General features: G+C 44.3%; 1 protein-coding gene across 1 annotated transcript; it reads left to right on the top strand.

The window, feature by feature from the left end:
• On the top strand, positions 1 to 20062 carry C12H16orf78 (chromosome 12 C16orf78 homolog). The gene is made up of 4 exons (XM_063437903.1): positions 1 to 99; positions 9103 to 9259; positions 12035 to 12395; positions 19768 to 20062. Exons 1-4 carry the CDS (start codon positions 19 to 21, stop codon positions 19919 to 19921), a joined length of 753 nt encoding a protein of 250 aa, XP_063293973.1. The 5' UTR covers positions 1 to 18; the 3' UTR covers positions 19922 to 20062.
• Positions 20063 to 25132: the final 5070 nt, after the last annotated feature.

Genomic DNA, 25132 nt, shown 5'->3' with positions numbered 1-25132 from the left:
GCTGGAAACTATCCAAAAATGAGCAACACAGGTGCAGGAACATCTGCAATTAGCACAGCCAAGACACAGTTGGTTTATAATGCTAGGGAGTCAGTTCAAGTAAGTACCACTTATTTAAAATATAGTCTTTACTACATTTTATTTTAAGGAAGAGCTAATTATTTTCCTATCACATAGATATCCCAGGCACCATAACAACAACAGTTTCTTGCATATTACGGATGCCAGGAGGTGCTGGATGTACCATTATTAAGAGCTTTGACAAAATACAGGGATCCCTGGCTCCTCAAGCCTAGCTCATTTGTTCATAATGAGGAAGTTCACTTTTTGTTACTATCCAAAATATTGTGGCTGTGTCAATTAGCTATCATTAGCACCAAATTAATCCTGGCTTCTTCATTTTGGCAACACCAAAAGACGGAATGTAAAATTTGATTGTACAGAAAGGTCTATGGAGATTTTGCACAGTTAAGTCTTTCTATAATCAGTCCTCACGAAGGGTTATTCACTAGAGTGCGAATTGTAAATGGACTTCAAATTTAAGTCTAGTTTATTTATTTTAGCCTTAAATTTGAAATTCACCTGGCATTCTCACTTTGAAGATTATAGTAGGACTCAACTGTGCAACATCTCTAAATTCAAAATAAATCTCAAATTTATTTGAGGCATAGCTGGCTTGGATAATTTTACCAGTTCAGCTATTTTGGCCTAAAATTTGAAATTCACTTTGATATCGCACTTTAGTAAGTAACCTTCATAGTTTCTTAATGCATGGTGTGAGCACATAATATGCAAAGTTAGTATGAATGGTCCTATGTTACATAGTTACATAGCTGAATAGAGACATGTGTCCATGTTAGTATGAATGGTCCTATGTTACATAGCTGAATAGAGGCATGTGTCCAGGCCCCCCCCCCCCCCCCCACACACACATACCTACACACCCATTCTGACCCCAAATATTATTAAGGCTAATTGATTCAACTCCTATCCTCTTATCTCTAATTTTATTACATGACAGGAGGCTTCGTATTTTGCATATCTCTCTTTACTAAAACTCCATAGCAGTAAAGAAAGTGATAATAAGAACCAATCAAAAAACAGTAGGAGGTATAGTATTCCCAGTGAACAGGCTCCTCCCCCTCTTTCTTTACTGCTCCATCAGCAGACAGGTCAGAATATTGAGCTCCTCATATTTATTCATTATTGGTTTTATTTGACTTGTTAACCTTGTTATTTTCTATTTACACTCTTATTTCTTATTGCCTCACTTTGCTTATATCTTATTGCCTCATTTTCTGTTTTTTTCCAAATTTGCTTGGGGCTCCTTTATTTACCTTTGCCCTTCTTACTCTGGGCACCCTGCCTATCCCTCCCGGTTTCCGTTTTATTCCGGACATTTTCGCCGTTTTTTCAGTCCCTTTTCACTAAGGAATACTTGGCTACACAGCCCTTGCCACTCCCGGCCGCCTAACCGCGCGTTTTAACGCTCCGGCCGGCGGCCGGATCTACTTTCCCACACTTTCAGTGTGACGGCGGCCATCTTGGATCTCGCGAATCGCGAGACCCGCGGCCGCCATTTTGGAGCCTCATACACACTCGGTTGCTGAGATCTGCATCTACTCGGAACCTCCAAGGTAAGCATATATATTTATATCCTTTTCTGCTCAGGTTTATGTTAATCCGCCTGTTGTCACATCCAGTTGTTCATTCATATCCCATTACTATTTCAGATTGCTATCAACTCACATTGCTCTCATCCAGGCAGGGGTCCCCACAGACAGTCTCTGTTACTCCTGTGGTATATGTGCACTATAGGGCTCAATACCCTGTGCTCCTTGGGGTGAAACCCCATAAAGGTGAATGCCTATCAGAGCTCTACTGTTGTAACCTCTGTATACTGGGTGCTGCCCAGGCTGCCTATCAGAGCTCTACTGTTGTAATCTCTGTATACTGGGTGCTGCCCAGACTGCCTATCAGAGCTCTGCTATTGCAACCTCTGTATACTGGGTGCTGCCCAGACTAAAAACCCAATACTACCCTGCTGGGGTTATATCTGGTACTGCTGGTACCATAACTACTGTAGGATACTCTCCTAACGTTGACCCCTGCCTTACTGCCCTCTTACCAGTGCCAAGTCCTTACCAAACATTATGGAAGACTCACAAACTACCCCAGTGGATTTTCAATCCATGGTTAATGCAGCAGTGGCCGCGTCTATGGAAAAGGCACACATGATGGCCGCTCAACCAGAACGCTCCAAACCACGCCACACACGCCAAGACACTGAGTCTGAAGACTCTGAAACCCAGTCTAAAGACGACACCCGGGCTAGTAAACGCCATTGGAAAGGGGAAACAGACCCCAAATTGAGCAAAGGCAAAAGACCCACCAAGCGGAGCAAAACGACAACATCTGTCGCCCCTGCTCCTACCCAAGTTCTATCCTCAGAGGAGGAAGAAGATATCGATGGCACTATGGCCATCTTGGATGAATGGCAAGCTAAAGCTTCCCATTCTGACGACGACGCCTGGGACTCAAGATCTAAACCCTTTCATGCAGGGGATTCAGACTCTCTCGCTGCAGAATGGCAATGGTCAGGGGACAACACCCTGCCTCAGGACGAAGCTATCCTGGACCCCATGGGCCAGACACTCTTTGATCCACGTAACATCAGACACCCCCGCTCGACAGACTGGACACCACCGGAACACCTGGCTAAGTTTATGCACTTATGGATGCGTAAACCCATGGACAAGGTAGTTCGCAACCGACTGAGATCGGAATGCCCCCGCCCTTCCCTACCAGATCAAGTAGCCATGACACCTGAATTCGACCAAGTAATCACTACTTTCATGAGTAGAGGCGGTCACAACCCCCGCCGCGGGGTGGAGAGGGGATTCAAAGGAGTCCAAGACAAACTCCTAGATACCTCCGGACCCCTATCATGCATCATGTACCTAGCAGACGATGCTTTCCAACGGGCAGACCAATTCGATGCCGATATGGTCAGGGAATGGGCTCATGATATCCGCAAATGGGCTCAACGCGGTTTTTGTTTCCTCGGAAACGCAAATGTGGCCCTCTCATCTGAGAGGCGTAAGGCAGCACTTCTCCGAATAGACGGGAAGTTGGTGGATTTGGGCACCAAGGAACTCGGACCTCTGGCACAGGGCAAGTTATTTGGAGACCCTTTCCTAAAGGAATTGAATCGCCACGTCAACGTCTTCACCTCGTTGAGTAAAGCCCAGACCTCAATGAGGAGGGTTTTCAGACAATCAGGCCCCCGATCCTCAAGACCGCAACCCTTCTACCCAGAAACGGGATACCGCCAGCCTTTCACCATCTCAAGAGGTTCAGACAGGGGACGCAGTACCCGAGGACGTGGCAGATCCCGATTCACTCCAGGTAAGCTATCATCTACCTATGACCACCTTGCATGCAGGTCGTCTCTCTCTTTTCTTTCAGAACTGGACGACCATTTCGTCAGACGCTTGGATACTCCAGACGGTACAGGGATACATCATAGATTTCGTCAGCACACCTTACCAAGAGTCCCCACCACGACCGATCAACTGTTCGACAGAGGACTCAAAGCTCATCCAAGCCGAACTTCAGGAACTCTACAACAAAGGGGCGATAGAACCCGCCACAGACGCCGGAGGATTCTTCAGCAACATTTTCTTAGTGAAAAAGAAGACAGGAGACCTCCGACTGGTCATAAACCTACGTACACTCAATGCTCACGTGGTCTACCGCCACTTCAAAATGGAGGGAATCCACCTTTTACGGGACCTCCTACAAGACGGCGATTGGTTCACAAGATTGGACCTCAAGGATGCCTACCTTTCGGTACCGGTTCATATCGACAGCAGATGCTTCCTCCGCTTCCTGTGGAACGACCAGCCATGGCAATTCACTTGCCTCCCTTTCGGCCTCAGTTCGGCCCCATGGTGTTTCACCAAACTGTTGAAGCCGGTAGTTACTCATCTGCGCGCAAGAGGAATTCGCTGCATTATATACCTGGACGACCTCCTAATCTTCTGCTCCGTCAAGTCAAGACTCAGACTACACACACGTTTTGCCATGGAACTCCTAGAATCCCTAGGGTTTACGATAAACCATCAGAAATCCGCTACAACTCCGTCCCAAACCATACAGTTCCTGGGCTTCGAAATCGACTCGGTCTCCAGCACGCTCCGGCTACCGACGACCATGATCGCAGCGATTCGGAAGGAAATCCGCAAGACGATCCGATGCCAATCAGTTCCCCTATGCAATCTAGCTCGAATCGTAGGCCTTCTCTCGGCATCCATCCAGGCCATCTTCCCGGGCCCGCTCCACTACAGGGCGATGCAACGCCTCAAAGCATCCTTCCTCCGCCGGAACCCCACTTACGATCAACCTGTACCAGTGATGGCAGAAGTCCGGGAGGAACTTCAATGGTGGCTGGACAGCATGCAGGCCTGGAACGGCCGAGCTATCTTCGGCGAAACCCCAGATTTCGTGCTGGAATCGGACGCCAGCCTTTGGGTTTGGGGCGCCACGAGCGAGGATGTATCGACAGGGGGAACCTGGACTCCACAGGAACTCAACCTACACATCAACTGCCTCGAACTACTGGCAGGCTCCTTCGCCATACACAGTCTGGCAAAGGACAAATCGAATTGTTGCATTCTCCTCAGGATGGACAACATCTCAGCCGTCCGCTACATCAACCGCTTAGGCAGAGCCCGCTCACGACTCCTATCCGAACTCACGAAAGAGGTGTTCGACTTCTGTCTCCCACGCAACATTTCCCTCAAGGCGGAATACCTCCCAGGGGAGACGAATTTAACAGCCGACAGGTTTTCTCACCATTGGAGAGACGGCAGCGATTGGATGCTGGATCCAGAGATATTCAATGCCTTTCGAGAAGGAGAGGACCCTTCCATCTAGACCTCTTCGCATCCCGCAACAACAGACAAACGCCAGACTTCTTCAGCTGGCTCCCGGACCCAGAATGCAGAGCAGTGGACGCTTTCCTCCAGACCTGGCCCCCCTTCGGCGCCTACGCATTTCCCCCATTCGCCATGATAGTGAGGACTCTCCACTATCTGAAGACACACCAGATCTCTCTGCTCCTGATTACCCCCCTATGGCAGAGTCAACCGTGGTTCCCGGACCTGCTAGCACTATCCTACGCAGATCCGCTCTTACTGCCGTCCCATCCGACTCTACTCAGGGATCCGAAGGGGAACCCCCACCCGCTGATAATGGAAGAGAGACTCTCCCTGGTGGCTTGGACTCTTTCCGGGGCACCTGGCGAGTCAGCGAACTATCGCAGACTGCTAGGGACCTCTTATGGGAGTCGTGGGCACCGGGGACGAGACTATGATACATCTCTGCTTGGACCTCCTGGTCCTCTTGGTGCTTGGAACGGGACCTCAATCCACTTACGGCACCTATTCCCACCGTCCTGAACTTCCTGACGTCACTTTTTACAACAGGAAAATCTTATAGGACTATTAACGTAGTCCGATCAGCGATCTCAGCGGCCCATATCCCCATCCAAGGAATTCCGGTCGGCAAGGATCCTATGGTATGTAGACTACAGAGGGCCATGCGACTCAAACGCCCTCCGGCCCCCAAATACAATAAACTATGGGATGTGGACCTCGTCCTCAACTTCTTAAGAGAATGGCCGCCTAACGACAGACTCTCACTCCGCCAACTTTCAGCCAAAATGACGGTGTTGCTCTGCCTAGTTTCCTTTCGTCGGGTATCCGACGTTAGAGCCTTCGAAGCCAATGCCTTCTCAATGGATCCTGAAGGGGTGACATTCCATGTCTTCCGACGCACCAAATCTAACTCTACCTCTATTTTTTATCCCTTTTTCCTCACGGAACCTCAATTGTGCGTGGTCGCAACCTTACGCAGCTACATGATGGCTACCGCCTCTCTCCGCCCGACTCCCTCCGGTCAACTTCTGATCTCCTATGTCAAACCTCACAATCCAGTTTCCTCTACCAGTCTCGCTAGATGGGTACGCTGGATCTTGTCACTAGCAGGCGTAGACGCCTCTTTCGGGGCGCACTCGGTGAATGGCGCGGCTGCTTCTTCGGCCTTTTCAGCCGGAGCTTCACTATCAGATGTCCTACGCACAGCTGACTGGTCCCGCGAATCCACTTTCCGGACCTTCTACTTTAGACCGAACTCCTGCGCGGCCTTTTCCTTATTACATCAGCGTTAAAAATGCAAAATACGAAGCCTCCTGTCATGTAATAAAATTGAAGATTATGCTAGCTTTAGTGTACTAATAATCTTAATTTTAATAAAGACAGGAGGCGAGTATTTTCCCACCCATACCCACCCTTTCGGTCTTCTAAATTTTCTATACTGTCATTCTCCTATTCTCCTATCTTCTACTAGGAACTAGTCTCTGCTCTCCTGCATATTCGACTGTTCTACATATTCTGTAAATATCTTAGGTCATGATTATTGTGCCCTGTGGTTCTTTAGAATGAAATGTATGTATTACCGGTATATTACTATTTAATTATATAATCTTGCATAAAAATACTGTACGAAAGTCTCCCATGCTTTCAAAGTCTCTCGACTAGTACCTAACCTATTCCACATTCTCGTTTCAGTGTAACTCAACGTGGACCTCCAACTATCGCTACGTGGATTATCCCAAGTTTATCCTAACTGGTTTGGATTGATTCCCCAAGTTTCCCCTACACTCCACATGGATGGTCCTAAGACTCTCGGATTTATTCTTCTGTTACAGACCCAAGACTGGTTTTCGACTCAACATTATTTGAACTTAGCCGTCTGCGATGTCGCTGGTTGAAAGAGGGGGAGGAGCCTGTTCACTGGGAATACTATACCTCCTACTGTTTTTTGATTGGTTCTTATTATCACTTTCTTTACTGCTATGGAGTTTTAGTAAAGAGAGATATGCAAAATACTTGCCTCCTGTCTTTATTAAAATTAAGATTATTAGTACACTAAAGCTAGCATAATCTTCAATTTTAATGTTGACATCTAGCTTTGTCTACTGAAGTCCAAGGGATCTATGGCTTGACTCAAACATGACATAAACACACTTGCATTGTACCTAACTATACAGTTTACAATTTTAGGTGAAAATCAAACTTGTGCTACAACTCTTAAGTTATTATTATCAATTACATGCTTTTACTTAAAAAGTGAATAAAGGATAAGATGCAGTAACTTTAATGCACTGGTTTTCATTGAGTTATGCAAAATAATGCTATTGGTACATATTATTCTTTTCAGCTGAATGAAAGACGAAGCTATGTAGAGCACTCAAATAGCTTGAGTGATAGTCTCCTAAAACAGGAGGAAAGAAAGGTCAGACGGAATCTTGAAAAACTTAAATGTTTCAAATACAAGAACGATTCATACTTATAAGTTGTTTTTATTAATCTCAATATTTTATAAACTGGAGCCAAAAAAACAGCTCTGTCTATGGTAAAAATGTGCCTCTGTGCAGTCTAATGCAATAGAAAAATAATTCATAACCATGCATTGCCTGCATTCTTTAAACCCCTTAAGGACACATGACATGTGTGACATGTCATAATTCCCTTTTATTCCAGAAGTTTGGTCCTTAAGGGGTTATTAAAGGACCACTATAGTGCCAGGAAAACAATCTTGTTTTCCTGGCACTATAGTACCCTGAGGGTGCCCCCACCCTCAGGGTCCCACTCCCGTGGCGCTAAAGGGGGAGGAAGGGGTTAATCCCTTAACTTTTTTCCATATCTCCTCCCTCTTCTAATGTCATCAGCTGAATGCGCATGCGCGGCGCAAGAGCGAATTCAGCCAGTCTCATAGGAAAGCAATCTCAATGTGAAAATCTAAGCATTCTCACTGTGAAAATCTATGTCAATGAGACAGCCACTAGAGGCTGGATTAACCCATATGTAAACATAGCAGTTTCTCTGAAACTGCTATGTTTACAGCAGAAAGAGTTAATCCTAGATGGGCCTGGCACCCAGACCACTTCACTAAGCTGAAGTAGTCTGGGTGCCTATAGTGGTCCATTAAATAAATAAATGCCCTTACTATGTCCTGTTCCTGTATGCCCAACTTGTCCTGTTTCAACTATTTGTTTGTTAGTCTACATATTATACAGCATTGCGTAATATCTTTGCACTTTATTAATAGGCTAATAGAACATTTTATATATTTTACCAGTACATTTAATTCATAGTAAGTTCAGGTAACTAGTGCAAAGAAAAAAACATGGGTTTTAACTGCTAAAAAAAAGTCATTTTGACAAGGAACTGTTGAACCTTTTCTAAAGGTTCCCTCCTAAAAACAGAAAATAATATTTCAAAGAGCTGTGATAATGGGATACCTACAGAATGCATAGATACAAATAAAAATAATGTGGTTATGTACCAAGAACTAAAAAGTTAAAATACTAACAACTAAAATATAGCTGGACTTTAAAATCAAGGTTTGAAATGTTATCACAACAGCACAGGTAATGGGGTTCATTACAGTATCACAATAAATAAGTAGACTGGACCTGATTAAATAGCAAACAATGGTACCGAACAAAATGACTGAATATGTGTGTAATATATTGAGGACACCTACAGACTCCCAGAGAACAAATGCTTACCTTACAACTATAAAACATAAAAAAAATACACCCTGTAATAGAAGGAAACAATTTAAATTGTATTTGCCCCAGGTTACTTAAGTCTTAGAAAGTCTAAAACAGCAATGTTGAAAATCAAAGTTCTGTGATCGTATGTTTTCAACCACACACAATTTGATAAAACCAATAGTTATCCTTATAGCAATACAATAAACATGAGCCTGCAAGAATACTGACTTTACCCAAGTTGTGATCTCTGCAATAAAGTGACTGCTTTTTTTATACAGTGCAAAACAGGGCAAACAGAAGTAGCAATCGACAAAAATAAACTAAACCAGGTATGATAAGCTTACACCACAATACGTCTGTATTTAAGAAAATCCTGCTTGACTTTATGTAGTTAATTCTTTTATATCAGTATTATATAAATATAGTGTTTTGGATGGAAAGTATTAGCTGTTTTTATGTACCCTTTCCCGTTCAAGGAGCCAGGTCGTGCTGCATTATTGGACACAAAATGCGAAGAACCATTGGAATTTGGAAAAGATGATATCGCATCGCCAACCCAACAGCGCTCTAACCCCCACCTACACACATTTTTCAACTCTCTTCAGCAACCCGTAAAAAAAATAAACAGCACAGGTAAGATCTGACCTCATAACCCTTACAAAATATGTTGGGGGAAACTTGGAGATTTGTTTTTTTTTCTTTCCAAGACATATATTTTGTCCTACAACTCTCAAATCCTTTGTCAATGCTCTATAAATCCTTATTCAGTGAGTAACCTCATAAATCACCTGAAATTTCAATAAGCTATATATGTGCTAAGAGCACTAACTGGTCCGAGATGTAAGTGGGCATGGTTTAATTGTTGCTCTATTGACTTCTGCACATGCCCCACCTGTGTGTGTGTATTGTCCAGCACAGTACCAAGCTTTGTTAACTTTTGCCTGTTCAGTGTTTTTTTAGTTATATTGGGCTGAGGCCTGCATTCTTTGTGCCTATGGACATCTAGTATGCATAACTGGTCTTATACAATATACAGTATATATTTTTCCCAAGCAGTTTCACAAATATTCAGGGCCTTGAAATATTTGAAATAAAAACCAATAAGCCTACAAATAAAATGCATTTTAAATATGAAGATGTGCTGCTTAAATGTTAGAATTTACCTTATTGTCACAATTTGTAAAATGACTTGAACTGTGCCATTTTATTAACCATATTTTGCAAAATAGCATATCTTGAAAAACTATCCAGTAGTAAATATATATATTTATATGAAATGGACGGCATGTCACCTTCTGTAGAAATAACATAAAACATAATAAATTCTCAGCATTCTCCTCAACAATAGATACATTGGTAACGTATGTTTTCTCAATCAAATATTTCAGATCAAAGGAGGGCCCAGGATCAAACACAGATATTTAATTAATTAACATAGTAACAAGTAACACAGTAATCTAAGTGGAAAAAAGGACTCCAGTCAATAGAGTTCAAACTATAAAAAAGCACATCTTGTTGTTCTATTAGCCCCAAAAAAAAAAAAAAAAAATTACTCTGGAAGCAACAGCCAATTTTACCACAAAAAATTATTGACTCGATAATAGCAATCAGATTTCTCCTTGGATCAACAATCAGTTGACATACATGTTAATTATATCTAGTGAATCTGATAAGATTACCTCTTTGGGTAGATAATTCCAAATTGTTATTGTTCTTACTCAAAAAACAAAACCCCTTTCCTTTGCTGTAAGCCAAACTCCCTTTCTTTCAGTCTCAATGGATGACTTATTGTATACTACTGCTAATAAACTGGTTACCAGATAATGGTTTGCACTGCCCCTAGATAAGTACTTTAATATCACCTCTCAGACGTTTGCTTTTTTCTAAAAGAAAACAAATGCAATGTTCCTAGCTTTTCTTCATAACTAATAGTTTCCATCTCCCGTATTATTTTTGTAGCTTGCTTCTTTTTCACACTTGTTTAAATTCTGAAATATCTTTTTTTACAACTGGTGCCCAGAATTGCACCACATATTGAAGGTGAGATGTTACCTTTGATTGATCAAGAGGCAAAATTACAGTTTGATGACACAAATCAACACAGGGTTTTTTATATATATATATATATATATATATATATATATATATATATACACACATGACAGCACCTTACCAGCCTTTGCAATGGCATACCTGTTTGGCACATTTTTGCCTAATTAGTTTTTTTTTTTATTATAAATTTTACCATGTCCTTTTCATTTAATGTTATTGCTAACTCAATCCATTTAACAGAAGTTGCTTGTGGGTTCCTAATTCCAATTTTTCATTTATCTCAATCTCATCACTTCCCGCTCAGTCTCCCAATTTATCCAAATCATTTTGTAGAGAAGCAATATCATGTCTGGACTATATTATCTTACCTAGTTTTATGTAATTTGCAAACACAACACATTATTTCCAATGTCTACTTCAAGATCACTTAAAACCAGATTAATGGGAAGTGGGCCCAGGACAGAACCCTGAGGTGCTTCACTCATCATTTTCTCCAGACTAAAAATGTTCTATTTACAGCTCTACTCTCAGCACTCTGTTTAAATCAATGATCAAGATTTTGCATCTAAACCAATTGCTTTCATGTTTGTAGAGCAACTTTTTGTGTGTCTGTTTTAAATGCTTTAGTAAAATGCAAGTAGACCACATCCACTGCAACAACCTGATCTATATATTTCTACTCGATTCTTTATAGAATGCAATTAAGTTAGACAGGATCTGTCTTTATTAAAACCATGCTGTTTTCCACTAATGAAAATGAATTCCTGTATATTACCCCTAACAACTTACCAAATAATTTCCTGACTAGAGTTGTTAAGCTCACACATCTATAATTTCCAGGTTGAGATTTCGATCCCTTATAAAATATACCATCAGGTCTGCTTTTCTACAATCCTCTGGTTTGATTCCTGAAAGATTATAAACAGTGATTGTGATATTTCTACTCTAAGTTCCCTAAGTACTTATGGGTGAATACCATCGGTCTCTAGGGCTGTGTTGTTTTATTCAATTTCTGGTCAATTTAATGCTCCAACCCAGATTTTCACTTATATTCTAACATTTTTGGCATTCGTGCACTTAAAAAACAAACAAAAAAAACAACTGGTATTGGGCTTGCTCTTTTTGGCTATTATCTTTTTAATTTCTTGTTTAGCTTTATCCCATCTTATTGCCCTTTTGTAAGTACTGACATCATCCTTATTTTTGTTGATAGTATGCTACTGACCCATTTAAATACACTTTTCTAATTTTTAATTACTTTTGATTAATGTCTAATCTTCTGACGTGCAAAGAGATAAATATCTACAATAGAAAAGTGATATAATTGTGGGTATTAATTTACTATTTTCATTTTAGGAACAAAAAAAAATAAAAACTGTACTCCTTTCACGAATGCCACTATGGTTCCCTCTGAATCAGGACCTCTTGATGACATACTAAAGGTAATAAGTTTTGTGAAAGCCACATCCAGCATTCACAGGAACCCTTCAAATGTGTTAAAACAACCTTTCTTAGATAATCCAGAACTAATGGCATTATATAAATCACTGCCTTGGTTTCAAGAAGGAATGTCACAGCAAGCCCGCAAACTTGAATATGAAGTAATTGAACAAAAACTAAGAGAACTATATATAAAAGCACAAGAGGAAGAATACTCTAAAAGAACTTCAAGTCTGGCCTTGCCATACAGTCGTCCAGATGCATACCTGAATTGCAGGTAAAGTGGCCATCAAATCCATCTTAAAAAATGCTCTGATTTCTCCACAATCCTCAGGTCGAAAAATCATTCTAATGGTCTTCAAAACATAATTTTCTGCTTCCTTTTGTACTCAAATTTTAACTTAAAGGGACGTGCATCAGTTTAGGACAATTGTCTCATTCTAAAGCTTTGGATGAGGCAGTTTCCTCACTCGGAAAAAAACAGTTAGACACAATATTTTTTCTCAATATTCACCGGCTTCTTCTTTCTTATGCTTTCCACATCAACTCCAGGGGGGCACTAATCGAACCAATCAGGAATGTTGGAAAAGTGCATTGGGCGTGCCTGGCAGATTTACACATGTGCAGTTATAAGATCTCTTTACCTTGCAACATCCTGGCAGAGAGAGAAGAGAGGTAGTCCAAACAGTATGATGCATGCAGAGTAGGCTCTGGGGTCGGGTTTTTGCAAGGATGGACTAACAGTGGCCTGGGCCCCCTGGCAAAATTAGGACCTGTGACCTCTGCAGACTAATATATATGCTGGTGTAGATATACCGTGTGGTTTATTGATTGTATCTGCATGTAAAGTGAATGAATGTTTGTGCGTGTATATTCACTGTGAGACCTGGTGTAGGTGAATTTATATTTGCTGGCCCTATATAAATAATAAAATAATAACATATATCATATAGGACGTTGGTATTTCAGATACCCGTTCGCTCGTTTCCTCCCGAACTGCAAGAGGCTGAGTGATTATAGCTTGCAGTTTGGGTGTTGATTCAAACATTCTAAAGAAGAGGTACAGCATCCAAGTAAATTCATCAAGCAAATCAGACATATACCCAAACATCAGCCTAGACTAGATGAAGGGTACAACAGGAATGCATTTATTCAGGCCAACTGGCCGGTTTTTATGCAAGTCCCCATGCACAGAGTTTACAGTGACATATTCCAGAGGCATTCCCCACTGGACCTGAGAGGGGACTATGACAAAATACATATTGTAAGTACATTGGTTCTCAGGTCCAGGAGACTCCCACATAAAATAGGATATTCCTTCCCCTGTGCTTGGGAGATAATTGAGCCAAGGATTGTACTAAACTCAATTATCTTCAGGCACAAAAAAACATACATTTCAACAAAACCCAGAAAGCACCTTAAAACCAAAGTCCCATCCCCTGAAAGCCTAGATCTGGGGGACCAACATATTCAAAAATCACCCAGATCGGTTCAGGGGTGCGGGATTTCCATGGAAGTCATAATTTGACCGACCGCATACAAGATCCTATGCCCAATAACAGTTCCACAGTTTCAGAGGTAGCAGTCGCTCCATTTTGGGAAGTCTAAAAACCAAACAAATTCACAAACTGTTTCCCTGGCTCATGGTTAGTGTTTGTTCCCCTAATTTGTGGGAACAAAACTACAGAATAGTGCTCTCCTGACTGGTCAGTGAAAAGCAGCAGGCGTTCGCAAAGTTGACCGGCGTTCAGAAAGTCGAGTGTCCGATTTTAGTTCCAGGCACTCAACGACCAAGTCCCGCTGCCTCTTTTCGTGCGAACAAGATGTCCACCGTTTTCTCCAACACCTGAGCAGTGGGTGGGGGCCATAAAGGATAATCGGGGGGACCTACTGTCCTCCCCCCCCCCGCGGCCCCCACCCCTGCGTTGTGGGTGGGGGCCATAAATCACAATTGGGGAGGGGAGGGACCTACTGTCCTCCCACCTGGACCCCACCCCTGCGCAGTGGGTGGGGGCCATAAATCACAATGGGGGATGACCTACTGTCCTCCCCCCGGGCTCCACCCCTGTGTGGTGGGTGGGGGCCATAAATCACAATGGGGGGACCTACTGTCCTCCCCCCCGGCCCCCACCCCTGAGTGGTGGGTGGGGCCATACTGGAAAATTAGGGGGGACACCTACTGTCCTCCCCCCAGCCCCCACCCCTGAGCGGTGGGTGGGGGCCATACAGGAAAATGAAGTAGGTCCCACCCCATTGGCATTTATGGCCCCCACCCGCCATGCACTGATATTCAGTGTTTGTTTGTTCGTCTGAAATTTCTATTATTAATTAATCTTTCTGACGAATGAATAAATAGATAAAATTCCCATACGCATGCCCAATCTCACAGTGCTATCTAGTATGGGCAGATGACGTGTCCCACAGGGACTTTATCTACCCACACAAAGATGGTGGCGCCCTGAATATAGATTGGGGCGAAAATAAAGTAAAAAAATAGGTAATATGGGGGCTTAGGGAGGGGGTTAAAAAAAAACGGGATTCGGCCATGACAGTGCCGCTTTAAAGGTGAAAAACTATGCTCGGCAGAATAAATATTGCAAATGTTGTAAAATGAATGCAAGCAAGTTTTTCAGAAATACATCTGCATGGAGCAGTAGCCATATATAATAACAGAAACATTGTTTTTAAAACATGTACTGTATGGTATGTCTCACCCCCAGTGTATTATTATTTTAGCAATGCATTGTTTGACTAATATTGTGCAGTACTTGGGCCCTCAGAGCAACACCATGACATACATGTCTTAGCCTGCCTGAGATTTGTAAGAGTTGCACAGCAGCAGCTATTTATGTGGGAGAACACTTGAGGAGACAGACAGGGCAATATTGTCTATTCCAAGCTTATGTGGAAGTACGTCACTACCAAAGGAAGTGACTGCCAGGGCACCACAGAGCAGGGGGCGCCATGTGGCCGACAGCTCACACATGGCCGGGTGACTGGTGTACAGGGGGAGCTAAGGCAGGTACCTGGGTCGAGGATTTCATTATTCTTTACCCGGGACTATGAAAAAAAAATAGCGAGTAGGCAGGGCATACCGAGCAGCTGGGGCAGAGCTTATCGCGAGGCAGAGCTAACATGGCAGTGGAGGCGGGGTTAAAACCTACCAGGAGCCCCTGGTAACTGCTGCACAAGAAGAGGGAAGCAGGAAGGAGTCCCTGCTTCCCCAACAACTAGACTACAGTAGCAGCACTGCCTCCACTCCTCACTTCCAGCCATAATGGAAAGAGTGTGTGTGTGACTGCCTGTCTGTGTGTGTGACTATGTGTGTGTGTGTCTGTCTGTGACTGTCTGCCTGTGTGTGTGTGTGTGTGTGTGTGTGTGTGTGTGTGTGTAACTGTCTGCCTGTGTGTGTGTGTGTCTGTGTGTCTGTGACTGTCTGCCTGTGTGTGTGTGACTGCCTGCCTGTGTGTGTCTTTAATTGTGTGTTTGACTGTAACTGTGTGTGATTGCCTGTGTGTGACTGTAACCATGTGACTGTCTGCCTGTGTGTGACTAAAACTGTGTGACTGCCTGGGTGTGAATGTACGTGTGTGTGTGACTGTCTGTCTGTGTGTGACTGTAACCGTGTTTGACTATCTTCCTGTGTGTGACTGTATCTATGTGTGTGGCTGTAACTGTGCCTTTGTGTGGGCCTGTGTGTGACTGTCTGCCTGTAACTGTATGTGACTGCATGTAACTGAGTGTGTGTGCGCCTGAGTGTGACTGCCTGCTTGTAACTGTGTGTGTGTGTGACTGTCTGCCTTTAACTGAGTGTGTGTCTTTGTCTGCTTGTAACTGAGCATGTGTTACTGTCTGGATGTAACTGTCAGGGCCGGCGCTACCATACGGCGGCCCAGGCGGCCACCTTAGGGCGCACCGGCCCTGGGGGCGCAAAATCAGGCTGACCGGAAGGAGGGATGCGCACTGCGCTCCCCTCCAACCGAGGACCTATTGTAGCGTGGCCGAGCGCCCGGTTCTGCGGGCGCGCGAGGGAGCACTATCCCATGTGTGCTTCCTCTTCAGCTCCCTCGCGCACCGCATACTGATACCGGAGCCGAAAGATGACGTCATCTTCTGGCACCGGCATCCCTACACGGTGCGCAAGGGAGCTGAAGAGGAAGCACACATGGGAGAGTGCCCGCCCGCCAGCCTGCCTGCCTGCCCGCCCAGGAGCCCAGCAGCACCACTGGACCCCAGGGAATCCCTTCAGCACTCCAAAAGGTAAGGAGGCTGGGGGATTAAATAAAAAAAAACATGTGTTAGTGTGTGTGTCTGCTAGTGAGTGTCAGTGTGTGTGTCTGCTAGCGAGTGTCAGTGAGTGTGTCTGCTAGCGAGTGTCAGTGAGTGTGTCTGCTAGCGAGTGTCAGTGAGTGTGTCTGCTAGCGAGTGTCAGTGAGTGTGTCTGCTAGCGAGTGTCAGTGTGTGTGTCTGCTAGCGAGTGTCAGTGTGTGTGTCTGCTAGCGAGTGCCAGTGTGTGTGTCTGCTAGCGAGTGTCAGTGTGTGTGTTTGCTAGCGAGTGTCAGTGTGTGTGTCTGCTAGCGAATGTCAGTGGCTGTGTCTGCTAGCGAATGTCAGTGGCTGTGTCTGCTAGCGAGTGTCAGTGTGTGTGTCTGCTAGCGAGTGTCAGTGAGTGTGTCTGCTAGTGAGTGTCAGTGTGTGTGTCTGCTAGTGAGTGTCAGTGTGTGTGTCTGCTAGTGAGTGTCAGTGTGTGTGTCTGCTAGTGAGTGTCAGTGTGTGTGTCTGCTAGCGAGTGTCAGTGTGTGTCTGCTAGCGAGTGTCAGTGTGTGTGTCTGCTAGCTAGTGTCAGTGTGTGTGTCTGCTAGCGAATGTCAGTGTGTCTGTCTGCTAGCGAGTGCCAGTGTGTGTGTCTGCTAGCGAGTGTCAGTGTGTATGTCTTTGTACGTATGTGTCTGTATGCCCGTATGTCTCTGTATACATGTATGTGTCTGTATGACGGTATGTCTCTGTATGCATGTATGTCTTTGTATGCCTGTATGCCTGTATGTATGTATGTATGTGTCTGTATGCCTGGATGTCTCTGTATGTATGTTTCTGTATGTATGTATGTGTCTGTATGACGGTATGCCTCTGTATGTATGTCTTTATATGCCTGCATGTCTCTGTATGCATGTATGTCTCTGTCTGTGTCTGTATGTCTTTGTATGAACCTTATTTTAAACGAGGGTGGAGGGCACCAAAATGCATCTTCGCCTGTGTAACTCAAAATCATAGCACCGGTCCTGGTAACTGTGTGTAGCTGTCTACCTGTAACTGTGTGTGTGTGTGTGTGTGTGTCTATCTGCCTGTAACTGAGCATCTGTTACTGCTTGTAACCATGTGTGTGTGAGACTATGTGACTGTCTGAAACTAAGTGTATGTGTGACTCTCTCTGTAACTGTGTGTGTGTGTGTGTGTGTGTGTATGTGTATGTGTGACTGTCTGCCTGTAACTGTGTATCACAGTATTATGTGGCATACCTAGTCTACCACTCTGTGATGCATGGGAAGCAGTCTGATACCTCTGGCCTGCACTTCCATTGGCTGCAGACCATAAGTAGCTGTCTTCCAAGCTCCGGCCTATCAGTGTGTTGCTGTGGATTACCAGAGGAAAGCCTTGGCACTGTAAATGCCTGAGCTAACGAGACAGTTACTCATAGTCTTTACCTGGTGAAGGGTGCAGACCAGATTCCCAACACACTGGAACACCAGAGACCAACCCCCCCCCCCCCCCCCCCCACCTCACTGCAAGGTTACAGGGAAGGGGGAATGAATATTGTTTTTAATCATTATTCATTTAATAAATCCCCTATAAAAACACTAGTCCCCTATACACACACACACATACATGGATGAAGGTATATGACTGGCGAGGATGGGGGGTGCTATGAACATTTTTCGCACAGGGTGCCTAATGGCCTAAGGCCTGCCCAGTGACTGTAGCCGCTATCCGGGAGAATAACAAATCTTGGACATATCTAAGCATCTATGTCCCAGTGCTGCTCCAGCTTAAAACTTAACACTAATTTTAATAATAAAACATACACGATAAAGCATGTTAAATAATTCCAGCTTGGAGTTCTGGAAACAGTCATAATAATTATGTCTTAGGAACTGAAACCTTCAAAGGAGTTATTTTTAATTGCTACAACTTTTGCATAGAATGAGTTGATTACTTCATTATGTTACAATCAGAATAAATGCTAGACCATTTGTGATCCATGAGAGATGGTTTATAGGGGGTATTTTTTAGGGCATATGGGGAATGAAGATCCTCTCCCATGAGGATCACCATGAGGCCACACTACAGAAAAGCAAGAGAACCATAGGTTAGGGGAGTAAGGGACATTGGAAGAGTAAAAGACAAATAGAGTTGGAGACACAACAGGTAGTAAGAGACACTTGGGGGGGGGCGTAAGAGACATACGAGGAGGGGCTAAAGAGACATATAAGGGATGCATAAAATATGTAAGACCGGACATAATAGATACACGGGGGTGACAAAAGACACATGCAGGAAGGCACAAGACACATGAAGGGGGGGGGGACGCAAGAGACACATGAAGGAAGTCACATAGAAATATTAAGAGGGGCATAGGAGACACACGAGGAGGTGCACAAGTGAAGAGTCGGCACAATTCACAAAAAGGAACATTAAAGGAGGTTAAGAACATTACATGTGTGAAGAGGGATGCTGAGCGAAACACACACACACACACAATACAATTCCGGTGAGTGGTTGCCCACACACAGTTTTTCCACAGGTGCCTGAAGTACCCTTTTAACTCAAGGAGCAAAACTAAATATTAGTGAACTGTAACATAACTTCCATACTGCACACAAAATACATTTAAAGAGCAACTGTGACGTGAAAAGGGCATAAACCTAGTTACCTAAGCTACACTTGGTGGGCGACTGCATCCCTGATGCTCCTAGGTACATAAATGCCATACAAGTGGTTTTGTAGAGCAACCTTTTGTGTGGAGCTGTATCAATTGTAAGTAGCCAAGCTATTTGCTCATGGTTTAACTAGGGTCCATCAGGTGCAGGTCAGTTCCTCTCTGGAGAGTTGGAAGCTCATGCCTTGAGCTTCCATTAGTTCTTCTGATCTAAACCTTGCCATGCAGGGTCAGCTTATTGGCAGAGAGCAGCAGCTAATAAGCTGATCCCTGCACTGCTGGGCTTAGCTTAGAGCAGGGAACTTCAGTCTCTCAAGAGGCAAGTTGTTAAATTATTTCTCTACGTAAATTGTAAAACCATTAGTAAGAAGTATGACACCTTAATTACTATACACACTGCTGTTGTTAGGGTGCATGGTGTGTTCCTTTAAGAAATACAGATCTAATCTTTTATTGATCTAGAACTTTCATAAATGGATGTGTGTGAGCCTGTAGTAGTTACATTGATGTATATTCTATAGATTGTAATTTTTGTAGTACAATTTACAAATATAGTTTAATATATACAGCTTGTCATACACTACTGATGTAAGATAAAAAAAAAAAAAAAAAGTCTTTAGCAAGTATTGTTATGTTTGTTTTATCAATTCCTGTAGGAATTATAGTGATGCTTGGAAACAAATATTAATGTTACTAAACTTTGTCTTCTTTGTAGATATCTGCATTTGTCAAAAAATAATATAGCTAATTTGGTGCAATGGTGCAAGGATTTAAATATTGCCACAGATATCCACCCACATATGACTATGTCCGAAATCGACATAAAAACTGTTATGTCATCTGGAAAAAATGATTCCAAACCACAGTAAGAGCTGTTTTGTGTCTTCTCTCATTTGTTATCTGAAATTGCAATGAGAGTAAGAAAACTAAGCTAACCATGGAAATTAATTGATGTACTGATATAGATATTTGCACAATGGACCAGTTCGACTAAGTAAAGTAAATAAAGGTGTTTTGGCAAAGCAATATTTCTATTGACCATTCTTTAATGTATTTATATATTTGAGAAGAACATACAGTGATTTTGAATGTTTGCCCACTGACAAAGAAATGATCAGTCTATTATTTTAATGGTAGGTGTATTTTAACAGTGAGAGACAGGATAACAAAAAAATCCAGAAAAAAAACGCATGTCAAAAAAGTTATAAATTGCTTTGCATGTCAGTGAGTGAAATAAGTATTTGACCCTTTCATATTAGTACTTGGTGTCAAACTCTTGTTGGCATCACGGAGGTCAGACGTTTCTTGTAGTTGGCCACCAGGTTTGCACACATCTTAGGAGGGATTTTGTCTCACTCCTCTTTGCAGATCCTCTCCAAGTCATTAAGGTTTCGAGGCTGACGTTTCAGCTCCCTCCACAGATTTTCTATGGCATTATGGTCTGGAGACTGGCTAGACCACTCCAGGAGCTTAATGTGCTTCTTCTTGATCCACTCTTTTGTTGCCTTGGCTGTTTGTTTTGGGTCATTGTCATGCTGGCATCACCCACCAATGACCCATTTTGAATGCTCTGGCTGAGGAAAGGAAGTTCTCACCCAAGATTTTATGGTACATGGCCCTGTCCATCGTCCCTTTGATGCGGTGCTGTTGTCCTGTCCCCTTAGCAGAAAAAAAAAAAAAAAGCATAATGCTTCCACCTCCATGTTTGACGGTGCAGATGGTGTTCTTGGGGTCATAGGCAGCATTCCTCCTCCAAACACAGCGAGTTTAGTTGATGCCAAAGAGCTTGATTTTGGTCTCATCTGACCACAACACTTTCACCCAGTTCTCCTCTGAATCATTCATATGTTCATTGGCAAACTTCAGAAGGGCCTGTACATGTGTTTTCTTGAACAGGGGGACCTTGCGGGTGCTGCAGGATTTCAGTCCTTCACAGCGTAGTGTGATTACCAATTGTTTTCTTGGTGACTATGGTCCCGGCTGCCTTGAGATCATTAACAAGACCCTCCCGTGTAGGTCTGGGCTGATTCCTCACCGTTCTCATGACCATTGAAACTCCACAAGGTGAGATCTTGCATGGAGCACCAGACCGAGGGAGACGGACAGTTATTTTGTGTTTCTTCCATTAGAGAATAATTGCACCAACTGTTGTCACCTCCTCACCCAGCTGCTTGGCGATGGTCTTGTAGCCCATGCCAGCCTTGTGTAAGTCTACAATCTTGCCCCTGACATCCTTGGACAGCTTTTTCGTCTTGGCCATGGTGGAGAGTTTGGAATCTGACTAATTGATTGCTTCTGTGGACAGGTATCTTTTATACAGGTAACAAGCTGAGATTAGGAGCACTCCCTTTAATAGAGTACTCCTAATCTCAGCCTGTTACCTGTATAAAAGACACCCGGGAGCCAGAAATCTTGCTGATTGATAGGGGATCAAATACTTATTTCACTCATTGACATTCAAATTAATTTATAACTTTTTTGAAATGCGTTTTTCTGGGTTGTTGTTTATTTTATTCTGTCTCTAACTGTTAAAATATACCTACCAGGCCAGGACTGGACATCGGGCACACCGGGCAAATGCCGGGTGGGCCGCGGTGGCCATGGGCCGAGGCCGGCAGGGAGATCACTGGACCTCCCCTGCTGGTCTTTGCAGGGCCGGCCCTGCCGTAGTCCACGGCGGGCCGGTGGGGAGATCGAAGATCTCCCTCACCGGCCCACATACAGTATACTGCGGCCACCGGCGGGGAGAGAGGGAGGGAGACAGCCAGGAGAGGACCCCGCAGAGCTCCTACTTACAGCCATGGCAACGCTCCGGGTCTCGCGGGAGTGAACTCTAGCCCCACAGGCCACTCACCACTAAGACCACCAGGGATGGAAGCCAGCAGCAGGATCCCCCCTCCCAGGCTGAAGGTAAGCAGGGAGGGGGTGATATAATCACATCAGCCTCACTTGCTCACACACACCCGGCACACTTGGCACTCACAGCACCCTCACTCACACACACACACTGCACCCCTGACACTGACAGCACCCTCACTCACACACACACACTGCACCCCTGACATTGACAGCGCCCTCACTCACATACACACTGCACCCCTGACACTGACAGCACCCTCACTCACACACACACACTGCACCCCTGACACTGACAGCACCCTCACTCACACACACACTGCACCCCTGACACTGACAGCACCCTCACTCACTTACACACTGCACCCCTGACACTGACAGCACCCTCGCTCACACACACACACTGCACCCCTGACACTGACAGCGCCCTCGCTCACTTACACACTGCACCCCTGACACTGACAGCACCCTCACTCACACACATACACACAATGCACCTCTGACACTGACAGCACCCTCACTCACTTACACACTGCACCCCTGACACTGACAGCACCCTCGCTCACACACACACACACACACTGCACCCCTGACACTGACAGCACCCTCGCTCACACACACACACACTGCACCCCTGACACTCACAGCACCCTCACTCACACACACACACTGCACCCCTGACACTGACAGCACCCTCACTCACACACACACTGCACCCCTGACACTGACAGCACCCTCACTCACTTACACACTGCACCCGACACTGACAGCACCCTCACTCACACACACACACTGCACCCCTGACACTCACAGCACCCTCACTCACACACTGCACCCCTGACACTCACAGCACCCTCACTCACACACACACACACTGCACCCCTGACACTGACAGCACCCTCACTCTCACACACACACACACACACACACACTGCACCCCTGACACTGACAGCTCCCTCACTCACACACACACACACTGCACCTCTGACACTCACAGCACCCTCACTCACACACTGCACCCCTGACACTCACAGCACCCTCACTCACACACACACACACACTGCACCCCTGACACTCACAGCACCCTCACTCACAAATACACACACTGCACCCCTGACACTCACAGCTCCCTCACACACACACACACACACTGCACCCCTGACACTCACAGCACCCTAACTCACACACACTGCACCCCTGACGCTCACAGCACCCTCACACATACACACACTGCAACCCTGACACTGACAGCACCCTCACACACACACACTGCACCCCTGACACTCACAGCACCCTCACTCACACACTGCACCCCTGACACTCACAGCACCCTCACTCACACACACACACTGCACCCCTGACACTGACAGCACCCTCACTCACACACACACACACACACTGCACCCCTGACACTGACAGCTCCCTCACTCACACACACACACACTGCACCCCTGACACTCACAGCACCCTCACTCACACACACACACACTGCACCCCTGACACTCACAGCACCCTCACTCACACACACACACACTGCACCCCTGACACTCACAGCACCCTCACTCACACACTGCACCCCTGACACTCACAGCACCCTCACTCACACACACACACACTGCACCCCTGACACTCACAGCACCCTCACTCACAAATACACACACTGCACCCCTGACACTCACAGCTCCCTCACACACACACACACACACTGCACCCCTGACACTCACAGCACCCTAACTCACACACACTACACCCCTGACGCTCACAGCACCCTCACACATACACACACTGCAACCCTGACACTGACAGCACCCTCACTCACACAATCTGCATCCCTGACACTCACAGCACCCTCACTCACACACACTGCACCCCTGACACTCACAACACACACACACACTGCACCCCTGACACTCCCAGCACACACACACACACTGCACCCCTGAGACTCACAGCACACACACACACTGCACCCCTGACACTCACAGCACCCTCACACACACACTGCACCCGTGACACTCACAGCTTCCTCACATGCACACACTGCACCCTCACACACAGCTTCCTCACACGCACATAGCACCCTCACGCAAACACAGCACCCACTCACACACATAGCACACTCACTCAAACACAGCACCCACTCACACACATAGCACCCTCATGCAATGAATGATTTTTTTTAATTGAAAAATCATTCAATTAAAAAATCATCTCATACATATAAATCTTTTGTGTGTCTCCACATTCCATGAACCTCATAATCTTTTTAATCTTATGACCACATATAATTATTTCGTTAAAACGTGAACTATAAGTCATGGATTTATGATTAATAGACAATTTAAATCAGTATAATCCTATGTTACTGACGGAACAATTAGTTCCACTCTTACATGCAGTAAAAATTAGTTTAAGCAAACCACTTCTATTCCGTTTCTTTATAGATAAAAACTTAATTAAAACTTGAACCTCTACTCAATGTAACACCATCCATTTTCAAACCTAGTATATGGTATAACTTTATGCGTGATTTAAATCAGCTCGATCTTATGTATCTGATAATAACACGCAATCATTTAATATTGGTGAATATAAATATGCATAATTAAGATACAGATTATAAATCATAGATCAATATACAGTTTAGATCGCCATAGTCTTACTTAGCTGACGGAACTATTAAGTTCCGATTTTTTACGCAATAAAAGTTACATTTATTAAACAAATGATATCTTGCTGTTGCTCTATTTGTTCAGGACTTGATTAAAACACAAACCTTAAATTAGTGTATAGTAAATCAGTTTCTAAACCTAGTTCAAACCAGGTAACACATAGCAGACACTTTCAATCAGTACACTCTTCTGTCCCTAATAAAAGCCAATAAGTCCCAATCTTTTGTACAGTAAAAAAATAATGAACAATATATTATTCTCCATTTTATCATATGTTTCCGATCTTATTGTTCTTTCTTCCTGTATGCTGTTCCCAGCCTTAAAAATAACGATCAAAATATTGCAATCTTAGTGAAAATTTCCTTTTGTCTTTATATACTTCTGCTTCTAGATATGTGCAGACATCCCTATATTCGTACTTAAAAGGAACAAACCTCGTTCCTATACGGGATGTCTCACTTATTCTGATGTCATATGGAGATAAATATATAGAGATAGAGTGATGAAAATTAAAACAAAGTCTAATGAAATAATATATATCCACACTGTGGA

This window comes from Pelobates fuscus, chromosome 12, assembly GCF_036172605.1.
Source record: "Pelobates fuscus isolate aPelFus1 chromosome 12, aPelFus1.pri, whole genome shotgun sequence".
Classification (NCBI taxonomy): Eukaryota; Metazoa; Chordata; class Amphibia; order Anura; family Pelobatidae; genus Pelobates; species Pelobates fuscus.
This window is presented reverse-complemented; position numbering and strand designations above follow the sequence as displayed.

What these genes read in the sequence shown, in the direction of transcription:
- C12H16orf78 (XM_063437903.1), top strand. Translation starts at nt 19, where the DNA reads ATGAGCAACACAGGTGCAGGAACATCTGCAATTAGCACAGCCAAGACA. An exon ending in AAAAAAAATAAACAGCACAG is followed by an intron (nt 9,260 to 12,034) that starts GTAAGATCTGAC and finishes TTTTCATTTTAG; the next exon opens with GAACAAAAAAAAATAAAAAC. An exon ending in GATGCATACCTGAATTGCAG is followed by an intron (nt 12,396 to 19,767) that starts GTAAAGTGGCCA and finishes TCTTCTTTGTAG; the next exon opens with ATATCTGCATTTGTCAAAAA.